The following is a 12,380-nucleotide window of genomic DNA, read 5'->3' as shown; positions in this document are numbered from 1 at the left end:
GGATTATCTGGACCCCTTTCAGTCAGGTTTCAGGCCTGGATATGGGACAGAAATGGCATTGGTCGTACTTATGGATTATATGTGGTGGGAGCAGGATGGGGGCAGTGCATCCATCATTGCTCTTCTTGACCTCTCAGTGGCTTTCAATACCATCGACCATGGTATCCTTCTGGACTGACTCAGGGAGTTGGGGGTGGGCGGTGTGGTTCTGCGCTGGTTCACCTCCTTCCTCCAGGGTCAGTCCCAATCGGTGGTGTAGAGAGCAAGAGATCTGACCCTCAACCCCTCCTTTGTGGGGTCCACAGGGTTCAGTTCTCTCTCCGCTCCTTTTTAATATCTACATGAAATCACTGGGTGAGATCATCCATCACCATGGGATGAGGTGTCATCAATATGCAGATGATACTCAATTATCCATCCCGGGTGAGGTAAGTGATGTTGTGACTGCCCTCGCTTGGTGCCTGGGGGCTGTGGGGGTCCGGATGGGGAACAACAGGGTTCAGCTGAACACTGGTAATATGGAGTGGCTGTGGGTTAATGGCTCTTCTGTATCCGGGACTTTGTCATCTTTGGTTCTGGATGGGGTTGCACTGCCCCAGACAAACTCGGTGCAGAATCTGGGGGTCCTCCTGGACTCATGGCTCCTGCTCAAAGAGCAGATGGCAGTCATGGCCAGGAGGGCCTTTGTACAACTTCGTGTTGTGTGCCAGTTGTGCCCCTTCCTGGATCAGGAAGCCCTTTGAACAGTCACTCATGCCCTTCTTATCACCCATATAGACTACTGCAATGCACTCTACATGGGGCTACCCTTGAAGAGTATCCGGAAGCTACAGCTGGTCCAGAATGCAGCCACGCTGGCTATCTTTGGTGCCCCTAGAAGGGCACATGTAACATCTTTGCTGTGTGACCTGCATTGGGTACCAGTTTGCTTCCGGGTCCAATTCAAGGTGTTGGTTATCACCTTTAAAGCCCTACATGGCATGGGGCCAGGCTACCTGAGAGACCACCTCTTCCCCATTACACCAACCCATCCCACCTGATCATGCAGAGAGGGCATGTTGCGGACCCCATCAGTAAGAGAATTCCATATGGCGGGGTCCAGGAGGCAGGCCTTCTCTGCAGTAGCTCCCGCCCTCTGGAACATCCTGCCCCTGGAGGTAAGGCAGAAGCCCCATTGCTCCTGACCTTTTGGAGGAACCTGAAGACTTGGCTCTGCTGCCTTGCTTGGGGCGGGGAGGGGAGTGGTTACATTTGCGGTTGGCTAGTGCGTTAGAGTGCTCCTCACACACATGGACTGAATTAGACCTTTCTGCCACTTGGATTTTATTCTTATTATTTTTATATTTATTTGTTAATTTAATTACATTTTTAATATATTGTATCTATATTTTATGGCTATTGTTTTAATTTACTACTTTTATTGTAAACCGCCCAGAATCTTTCTGGTGGGGGGAGATGGGTGGTGATAAATTTGATAAATAAAATAAAAATAAAAAAAGGGCAGCCTGGGTTTTCCAAAGGAACTTTGGGACAACTAGATACTTGAATGACTACTGAAAAAGTAGCATTGGGGTGTGTTTGGGTTAGTACTGTTGCAACGCCTGTCAAATTTGAATTATTTTGTTTCAGTTTCTTCCCTATATGGATTATTTTGGCTTTATTGTTCTTAATCTCTTTGCTTTAATTGTGGAATGCAAGCCATTCATAGTCATACTGAATGAAGCAGCATATAAACCCTAGTAATAAATAACAAATAAACAATTCTTTGCTCCAGTTCCAGACTGCTTATAGAACAAGGTTATTTCATCAGGTTCTCACCTCTATACGATAAAGATGAAGTTCTCTTTCAGCACAATATTTTAAACAGAAGTGCTGATGTAGCCAAGCCCTGATTTAAGTTTCTCCAAATGTTCCATTTTGCCTGGATTTAAAAATACCCTGGCTTCCTTGGAGATGTTCAGAAAGAAATCTCATACCTTACTAATAGCACTTCTTCGTAACTCCAAAAGTTGTCAAAGACTGGAGCTCTGCCCTCATTTGCCAGGGAAAGGTGGAACATAGAGCAATGTAGGACTCATTGCTTCTTTCTAGCATGCTCCCAGTCCCCAACGAGATGTATGAGTACAGCTGGATCAATGGATATCTTCTGTGAGAAACTTGGATAAGGAGCTTAACATATTTGTGTTCTCATCTGACGGTTAATAGGGAATCTGTTAACATGGGGTCTCTGGCCTGAGCTTTTCACTGACTTTCCAGACAAGGAGCTATATTATTTTGTTGCTTCAGTCATTTATTTGCCATAAAATATTTCTGATAAGGTGTGGTTGCCAATTGCTAAGGTAGCTGTCCAAATGGTCTATGTTCCCTCTTACCAAAGGTCTGGCATCCTTCTGGCAGAAAAACCTCCCTGCCATTTAATTAACCATTCTCTTTTTCAGCAGAAGCAAGAAAGCTGATGCTGGACTGGCCCAGCCTAAGCAAAAGCTTTTACAACTAGACTGTAGATATCACAGTAACATTTCCAAACAGGACAGAATCTGAACTCTGTAACTGACAAAGGAAAGGCCCATACTAGCAGATCTGCCTCATTTTCCATTGTACCCACCAAGACATCCATTCTCCTCAGCTCATCAAGGAGGCTTTGACATGTTGGACATAACTGCAGAGAGCTGCCCAGGTGCATTTGAAACTGAGGCATAATCTTTGTGCTTGTTCCATTTTCACTGATTTTAACAACTGAATTCCATTTGATTCATCCTTCATCAATGAGCAATGTGCAAACTTCTCATGTGGCTTCTTTGGTTTTGGCTCTGTATGTTTTGTCTATCCATGGCTAAGGTTTAGCAACAAACTGTGATTAAATAAATGATGGTGTAATATTTTTCTTCAGTCCACCCAATCTACATTTGGAAAGTGCTTTTGTGTTTTCCATACAAATAGGGTGGAACCTATGCTTTCAGATCAGTCTCACCCAGATACTATCAACTTACCAATCTGGATGTTTCTTTTTCTTCTTCTTCTTCTTCCTTTTTTTTTTTGGAGTGAGGGATATGTATTGTGAATCTCAAACATTCTCACTGAAATTAATGGGATTTACAGCCAGAGGATATAGACAAATCTCTGCTTCCAACAGAGACTTCATTCATTCTGTAAAATCCAAGTGAAATCACTTAGAAACTGTACCTCCCCATAGCTATATCTCTCCAGTGTTTCATCCGAAGTATATCTGTGATAGGGCTCATAGGAAATGAGGTCAGGACGTTGCACCTCGTAGATGGCTTTAATCTTGGGAAGAGCTGCCAAATCTTTGTAATTAAGGATTTCATTATCCACTTTAGCCTATGGAAAGGAAAAGATATAGATAGACAACTACAGAGAGAAAAGGAACAGGAACTTGGAATGCAGAGGAGAAAGAGTACATTAGAATGCAAGGTTGAAGGAATCTTCAGAGCAAAAAGTGACAGATACTTATGATAAAGGTAAAAAGAAGGAAAGAAGGAATCTTGAAGGGAATGCCAGGGGTTTCCCTGTGTAGATGAGGCAACAGTAGGAAGGAGCAGTTGGCTCACAATTTAAACTAGTGCCAGCCTTTGCTTTGACTACATGCATCTGAATTCTTCTGTAAGACAGATGATGCTCAAAGAGGACATTGGCATAGTGGCATTAAGCAGACAGATATTCATGGTTGGGATCAGACAACTCAGGCTGAACTTGCCAAATGCTTTCCTTGGCATATATTTGATTTGGAAATCTGTTCCAAGTCTGAAAGGGAACACTTCTCAATAGATATTTATTGGTTGATCTTTTCTTCTCATCTCTCCTGGGATTTCCAGGACATGCATTTCCAAATTATTCCTATAAGAGCTGCCAGCCTCAATTCTTGGTTTTCCATGTTGCTTCAGCCCCAGAATTATACTTACACAAATGACTCGGTTGGGGGAACCAATGCTGGAGCCAGGAGGGGATATGGATGTTTCTGAAGTTCTTCTGTGCTGTGGAGACAGAAACAGGCAAGTTGGTTAAATTAAAGTTTCCTAGCCTTCGCCTACATATAATACTGAAGAAACATTTCAACCCACACTGACCAGAGTTGCCAACACAGTATTGGCAAAAAAAGTCACATACCTGCATCTATTCCTTCTGGTCAAAAAGCCTGAATTCCTACAGTATATATTTTGCTGCATTTTGCTACTTGCCACTCTAGGCTGCTAGCTCACCTTCCTCACTCCATGCATATTCTGAACACTCCATTTCAAAATTAAATGTTCCAGCCACTGTATATTAAATAATTCTGAAATGCTATCAGTTACTACACCTTACATCTCCATCAATTACTTTCAATTAAAGCTAGTATGCTGGAGGGCCTAATGAGATATTATAGTACAGACAAGTCTGTCATTGACTTTCCTTTTGCGCCCTCCTTCTCCAGTAATATTTCGTAAAAGTCATCCATTTCTTCTTTTCCTTTTAAAAAATCTCGCCTTTATTATTTTTATAAATCACTCAAGGTGACGAACATACCTAATGCTCCTTCCTCCTCCTCTTTTCCCCACAACAGCAACCCTGTGAGGTGGGTTGGGTTGGGCTGAGAGAGGGTGACTGGCCCAAGGTCACCCAGCCGCTTTCATGCCTAAGGTGGGACTAGAACTCTCAGTCTCCTGGTTTCTAGCCTGGAGCCTTAACCACTAGACCAAACTGGCTCATTTGGCACCTGTCCTCTCTAGTTCATTGCTATTGGCAGTCAGGGCCACAACTAGGGTCTGTGTCACCCGGGGCAAACATGGATTCCGCACCCATTTTGGCACCCCCCCAGCACTCATTTTGGTGCCCCCCCAGCACTCACTTTGGCGCCCCACCAGCGCAGCGCCTGGGGCACATGCCCCAGTTGCCCCCCACCCTAGTTGCAGCCCTGTTGGCAGTCACCGAGTATGATGATGAAATGTCACTTGTTTCCTTTACTAGATACTATTGAGGAGATACAGTGTAGCATGAGGAGTTTTGGGTTTGAAACTGAAGCAGCTAGGCATCTTCTGTAATGTGTAGTTGTGCCCTGAGTCTCCAAAGCAATTGCCTCTGTCTCCCATTCTCCCTGATAACTGGACATGAGAATTATATCCCAAAACATCTGGAGAAACCCAATGTGAAAAGTTACTGTAAAGACATTGTTTAATGCTCTTTTTGTAGCACTTGGATATACTGAGCCATGTCACTGGATCTCTCTAAGCCACAGAGCATTTTTGCCAGACCACCCTGACAGCCTGTAGAGCAGAGTTAATGATCACCCCTCCCTATCACTTTGGGAAATAATACTTTGGAAGCCCTCATAAAACAGATAGAATTTGAGAGATGAGGCCAAAGCTGTCTTGTGATATACCACAAAAATATGCTGGCTCCTGTGGACAAAGATTCCAACAAGTGTTTTCCTATCCTAGCCATTATCATCAAATCATTGACTTGTACACTGGGAAAGGACTTCAGAGGTTGACTAGTTCAGCTACCTGCTCAACGCAGGATCTGCTAAAGCATTTTGGACCACTCTTTTGGAAACCTCCAATAAATGGAAACATACCACAGCCATCCATAGTGGAGGCAAATGATGATATGTGCATTATGATTCAAACTCTGCCCGTTTTGTGCTTATGTTATGACTTATGATATATATTTTGTCATTTTGCTGCTGATGCTCTTAGCCATGCCACTTCACATGGCTGTCTATTTCACCAGCTGATAGCTCTTATTGTCAGGAAATTCCTCCTAATACCTAACCTGAATCTATTTCCCTGCAATTTCAACCCATTGCTTCTGGTCTGCCTTCCAAGATGAAAGAGAACAAATCCATTCCCTAACAATCCTTTAGATATCTGAAGACTGCTACTACAGGTAGTCCTTGCTTATTGACTGTCTTGTTTAGTGACTGCTCAAAGTTACAATGGTATAATAAACAGCTTTGTGACCAATCTTTGCATTTATGATTGTCACAGAATCCCAAGGTCATGTGATCACCATTTGGGAGCTTCGGAACCAGCACACATTTACAACCATCACAGTGTCCTGTGGTCATGTGATTGCCATTTGCATGCTTCCCAACTGGCTTGTGACAAGTAGAGTTAATGAAGAACGTGGAAGTAAAATCGCAGGTCATGGTCACATGATGCTTCACTTAATGACTGTGGCGACTGGTTTAATGACTGAAGGGGAAGTGATATAAGTCCATCACAGTCATGTAATTTTCTGCTTAGCAACCACAGCACTTAGCAATAGAGTTGTGAGTCCCAATTGTATTCACTAAGTGAGGAGTACCTGTATAGTCTTCTCTTCTAAGGCTAAACATAACCAGTCCCTTTAATTATTTCTCACAGGACTTGATTTCCATTCCTGTTACCATCTTAACAGCACTTACTCTGGTTGGTCAATGTATACTTTATTTTAGATTGTGGAGCTCAGAACTGGACACATTATTCTGAGTAGGGCTTGACCAAGACAGAGTAGAATAGGATGATTACTTCCAGTGACCTGAACTCAATGCTACTATTACTACATTCCAAAATAGTATATGCAGTATTAGCGGCTATTGGCTCACACTGTTCAATGTGTAATCTTCTAGAATACCCATATCCTTTTCACACGTACCACTGCCAAATCAGATTTTCTTCCAATATTTGTGCCTTTCATTTTTCTCCCAAATTCCAACTCCACATTTCTCCTTGTTAAAAGGCTGACATCCTGCTCAAACCTACCTAGATTATTTTGAATCTTAACTTTCTCTTCTAAAGTCTTAGCCACTCCTTTTAATCTTACGTGTCCTCTGCAAATTAAATCTTCAAATGTCAAAATGCAACAGATCTACCTATGTGAAGGATAGAAATGAGTTGCTAAGAGCCTGATCCAATCTCAGTGAGCCTTTTCTTTCTTTCTCTCTTTCTCTCTTTTGTGACAAAAATGCAAAAGACAAAGACCAACCAATATACAGTATCTGGTGATTCAGTTCTGGAACTAAGAGGTGACCTTTACCTTGACTCAATGCTGAGGTTTAAAAATAATTATTTAATGGTCAGAAATGTGAAATTAGGGCAGAAAGAAGAAACAAAAGGTAGCTTGACTGGAGGAGAGTTTGGCCTGGATTATACACAAAACAATTCTACTTCATGGTGCTGGACAGAAAGATGGCAGCTGTACAATATTACATAGAAAACCAATTTGCAGCTTAGACAGAAAATGAGGTTACCATGGCTACACTGGTGTTACCCTAGATTTGAAGCTGTGCATCCCAGGTAGGCACTGAACATCCAGTGTCAAATAATGGGGCATGAGAATCTTGCTTTCATATTTTATCAGTTTACAACAGAATCTAGTAAACAGCCCCAGTACAGAATATATAGATTTGAGAAACAGGCATCAAGAACATAGTTATGATTCAGATCCCTTGCCCATAGCTTAAAGATACCATTTTTATCTTATTCCTCATGCACACACCTCCTTCTAGGCCAAAACTTTCAGATCCTAAAATTCAAACCTATTTCTGTTCACAATTATTTTGTAAACGGGACTGTTAATTAAATAACGGCATTTCAATTAAATGAATCCTTTGGCTAACTTGCAGTAACCATTTCAGCTAATACCAGCACCCATGGCTAAAATTTTGCTACCCAGCCTTCCCCAACTTTATTTTACCTTTAACTTCTTTTCTGCTCTTGCTGCTTGTTTGCAGATAGGATGCCATACTTCTGAACCTGCAATGGAGGAGTATATGTCAGAACGACAAGCTACCCAACTGCATGTGTACTTTACACAACAATTAGCTAATTTCATAAAGAAAAAATACTACCAAAATCTTCCAATATTTCTTCTATAAGCAAGACACTGCTCCTTTTTGGAAGAAGATCCATTAATTTTTGTCATCTGATAACGTTATGAATATTTTTGTTCCAAAGATTCCAGTTGGATTGGCTATTTTGAATTGCAAACAGGCACTAGGAACACTTGAATGCTTTCCATACGGTCAGCATTTTCATTCCTCAGACCCTTAAAAACGTTTTCAAAGTGACCCAGAATTGTCCTCAATATAGCTCACTTCAAAATGCAAATAACTTCTACCACTATTTCTTCCAGTTGACCAACGGGGGAGCATAAAAATGGCACTCAACCATGCTAATGCATAAAAATCACTACTCTTGGTAAAATGGGAAAGCTACTATGGCATAATCTCTCTGCTTATAATGCAAAAGAAGAATGAAAGCTGGTACTGCAGCATTATGATAGTTGACCTTCTATGGGGAATGGGGAGAATCTAGGAGCATTCATTGCCACTGTAGCATTAAGCAAACAGGTAAATGCTGTCAAATGCTTCAAGAGCTTTAGGTCTCAGTAACTGGTAGAAATGAATGAAGCTCTGAATTTATGATACTGGTTCATAGCTACTGTTCCCTTATGGATGACCATATAGAGGAGAATACAAATCAGCAACCTCCTACAAAATACCATCTTTGCTGAAGGTGTGCAACTTAATTTTATTGTGGAGTTCTTGGTGCCCTCTGAGCTTGGTTGTTTGCTTAAAGACATTTCATTACCCAACTAGGTGAACAAGTTATATTCTCTTCTATTGGAACTTAATTTTATTGCTTGTCACTCCCTCACAGTTCCAGGCCAATCACATCTTTCTAAGTCTGACTGACTGAGAAAAGTTGATGGAAGGCTGTAGTATGAATGCATCTGAGTACCAATTGTTTAGATAAACTTTGAATCAGTCCTTATTCCTGGATTATTACTCAAACTGGCAGCATTGCCTGTTGGAAATGGGAGCAAAAGGCTGGAACAATAGAGAACAATCAGGTAATGTTAAGAGATAGAAGAATGGATCAAAGACATAGCATGAATAAGCAAAAGAAAAATACCTTAGGGTGCTATAGTAATAATGATTTATGCGAGAGCTGGCTTTGAGAAGGATAGTCAATACAATGTAAAGTAATACAGTATGATAAACCATCTTGTGTTGGCAGAAGAGATATATATTTGTGTGGGTGTGTGTATAAATATAACAAATAATAAAATCCTCAGTCTAATGCCTATTTTCTAGCCTCACCTCTCACTTCTGAGCTACGTAAGAGAGAGACATGCTTTCAGACTAGGGATATTCCCTGTACTTGATTTATGGGCTTTATTGACTTGTATTATCATCTGAATTTGAAGGATTCTAGAAAAAATATAATAAGAACACTGTATTATGACATCATATGATTCAAGGTTGTGGCCGGATCATCATCCCAGGAATATTGTTACTGTACTAAATTTCAAAATTAGTTGTCCTGCCTGATAATAAAGGTCATTGTAAGATCACAAGTGTTCTCCTTTTTTCTTTTTTGTCTTATGGGTACAAAGAGCTCTGTACAGTTTGAATTAGATATGCTTCTCTCTGTTCATACGGAGACATTATCCGTACTGCTGGATAACTTCTCATAGACTCTAAGTTGAAACTGAATGAGTTGCTTAAGACAGAACAAAAAAAGAGGAGAAAAGCCAGCTCCCATTTTTGTAGCCTGAAAAGTGTGTTTTGGATTGCAAGCGATGAAAATAATTTTGCTGAACAGCCTGCCAATTCTCCTTGATTGTGACAGAAGGCCCCTCCACCCATGGCTTGTGTTCAACTCATGGTCGGGATCACATATGTTGTTGTGTTCCCATAATGTCATTGGCCTTCTGTTGAGGAGGTGATTAACATCTGGTTCAGCTGTGGTGCAGGACACTTCACTAGGTGAAGTGTTAACCCTGAAGCTGTGCAGCAGGTGGTTCCCCCAAGGTGGCAACTATCATCTCATCCTTCTTCCCTTTTCTTGGCGCTCTTTCTCCCTGCTGAGATCAAGGCACCTTGGTACCATTTCACTGTGTTTCTTAAAGACCAGATTGACTTTCTGTTATTGGGAAGGCAAACACAAGGAGGCAACAAGGAACATTGGGGGTGGGGTGGAGATTCTACAAGAACTTATTTTTGTGCTCTCTCGCTGGCCAGTGGAGGGAGTACTGGTCAGCTCATGGGAAGTACTGAGCATTATGAGGGTGGCAAATGCTCCTGAGGGCTTGGGAAGTAAAGCCAGTGACTATATAGAAGAACCCAGAAATGATACTAAACCAGCAGAAATGAAAACTTTAGAACCTGTTCCCAAGCAGTCGTAATGATTCTCTGTGGGAGAAGCTCCATCTTGGTCCCCTTCTGTTGCTTCTGTTGCTATGACATTATTCTTTTCAGACAGAAATGTATACATGTGTTCCAAGGTTGTATAAACATTGTTCTGGCTGTACTTGCTCCTCTTGTTTGTTCTGGGGTAGAGGAGTGAATGAATGTGGCTTCTTTGAACATGGGGTTTTAAAAAATAATTGATCCAAAGTACAGCAATATAACATTACCGTGTCTGACATTTCCAGTAAAGTTCCACTTAGATGGCTAGGGAGCAACATGGGGACATATTTTGGTGAGCTCATTCTTTATTTTTTGTTATCCTTGGAATCATCCCTCTTTCATATACTGTAAACCTCCAGCTTCTCTAGCTATCACCCCCACCATTCTCCATCTTCTCACATTACTTCTCAATTTTAGATGCCCTTCAAGATCATGCAACAGGAACTTCTCATAAGCAGTATTGGGCCAGGTGCAATACTTTGAAAAATTTGCCATTTTTTTCATGCCCCATCACTGTGGCAGGTTTTCTACTATTTGATCAGCCAAGGAGGCACTAATGACGCCTCCACTCCCCTACAACAAACCAACTGTTAATTGCCATCCCACGCAGAAAGCTGCCTGCTCCTAAGCCAACAGTTCCTGGAGTGTGAAGGTGGGGGAAAAAGCCCAACCCAACAATTAATGTTGATATACAGAGGGTAATTAGTGACTCACAATGTCAAACACCAAAAGACTGTCTAAGAGACTCCCTCTCCAAGCTGAAAATAGATGTATGGGGAGGAGAACATCCTAACCTTATATTAAGACCTAGTCATCTCATTTCTTCTTCTTGCAACTAGATATTCCATGAACATGTGAATACACTCAACTTGTTGCAATCAGAAAATTAAATTTTTTGTTTTAGGCTCAGTCAAGTGCCTTCTGTTTGAAAATTTCAGCATGTTCTCCTTGAAATGGGATTGATAATACGAATTCTAGTTTCATGCAATGTTTAGAGGAGATTAATCAATTTATCTCTAAGAAAATAGCCTATCACAATGAAGGACTGAATGTTCTTCAGAGAGGCCCAGCATGGCTCTTAAAACATGTTCATACCACGTTTAAGTTGCAAGGACAAGTTTTAAACTTGCCTCTATGGGTTAGAGGCAGCCTTTTTAATCCTTAGTGAGATCTTTTGCTTCCAATAAATGCTCCTACCTGTGAGGTACATCTCTTCCCCTTCTGTGAACATCTGGTGACATCGTACACATCTGGCACAAGTGGGATGATAATGCTTTCCTCCTGCCTATAAAAATCAGTGAGAACAGACAACTGTTGAACAAAAATATTTAGCTAATTCACATTTGTTATTAACTGATTCCTATTGTATCACTTATATTTCCATATATAACACAATGGTATCAGGTTCTATAAAGTAGACATTCTTTGTTTCTGCTTGCAGTGCTTTTTGGTTGGTTAACTTTTTGCTGATAAAATAGTCCATATGCCAGTGTTCTAGCCAAAGACCATGACTGTCTAGGAAAAGTGATATTTTTTTGTTTGATTTAGGTCAATCAAAATTCGGCAGGAATATATAGTTTATGTCACATTTTCCACTGCGTATGATTCTTTTGCTGCATTCGTTATAGATTTTTGCCCCAAAAACTTTTATGACTTTATATTCCAACCACATATTAATGTTGTTCTTACATTCTCATCAACATCAGGATAATGTTATAAATACTGTTTAGAATTAAGGAGATGTGATATCACTTATAATTGGGTGATTTTGTTGTTCAGTCATTAAGCCGTGTCCGACCCTTTGTGACCCCATGGACCACGGCACGCCAGGCCTTCCTGTCCTCCACTATCTCCTGGAGTTTGCTCACATCCATGTTCATTGCATCGGTGATGCTATCTAACCATCTCATCCTCTGCCCTCCCCTTCTCCTTTTGCCTTCAGTCTTTCCTAGCATATAGTAAAGGTAAAGGTTTCCCTTGACATTAAGTCCAGTCGTGTCCGACTCTAGGGGGCGGTGCTCATCTTTGTTTCAAAGCCGAAGAGCCGGCGTTTGTCCGTAGACACTTCCGTGGTCACGTGGCCAGCATGACTACACGGAACGCCGTTACCTGCCCGCCGAAGCAGTACCTATTAATCTACTCACATTTGCACGTTTTCAAACTGCTAGGTTGGCAGGAGCTGGGACTAGCAACGGGAGCTCACCCCGTC

The 12,380-nt window shown here is 41.4% G+C and overlaps 1 protein-coding gene across 3 annotated transcripts in view; it reads right to left on the bottom strand.

Annotated features, from left to right (window-relative positions):
- The window catches only part of ABLIM3 (actin binding LIM protein family member 3), a 159,803-nt gene that overhangs the window by 28,155 nt on the left and 119,268 nt on the right, over positions 1-12,380 (bottom strand). For 2 of the 3 annotated variants that reach the window (XM_063292410.1, XM_063292407.1), the window contains exons 7-10: positions 11,369-11,456; positions 7,672-7,730; positions 3,921-3,992; positions 3,184-3,339 (exon numbers count right to left, since the gene is read on the bottom strand). In XM_063292410.1, coding sequence (XP_063148480.1) covers positions 3,184-3,339; positions 3,921-3,992; positions 7,672-7,730; positions 11,369-11,456 — 375 coding nt within the window. The remainder of the gene's footprint in view (positions 1-3,183; positions 3,340-3,920; positions 3,993-7,671; positions 7,731-11,368; positions 11,457-12,380) is intronic. The other variant, XM_063292408.1, reaches the window with a different exon arrangement.

Source organism: Candoia aspera, chromosome 2 (assembly GCF_035149785.1).
Source record: "Candoia aspera isolate rCanAsp1 chromosome 2, rCanAsp1.hap2, whole genome shotgun sequence".
Taxonomy (NCBI): Eukaryota; Metazoa; Chordata; class Lepidosauria; order Squamata; family Boidae; genus Candoia; species Candoia aspera.
The sequence above is the reverse complement of the archived record's forward strand: the minus strand, read 5'-3'. Positions and strand labels throughout refer to the sequence as shown.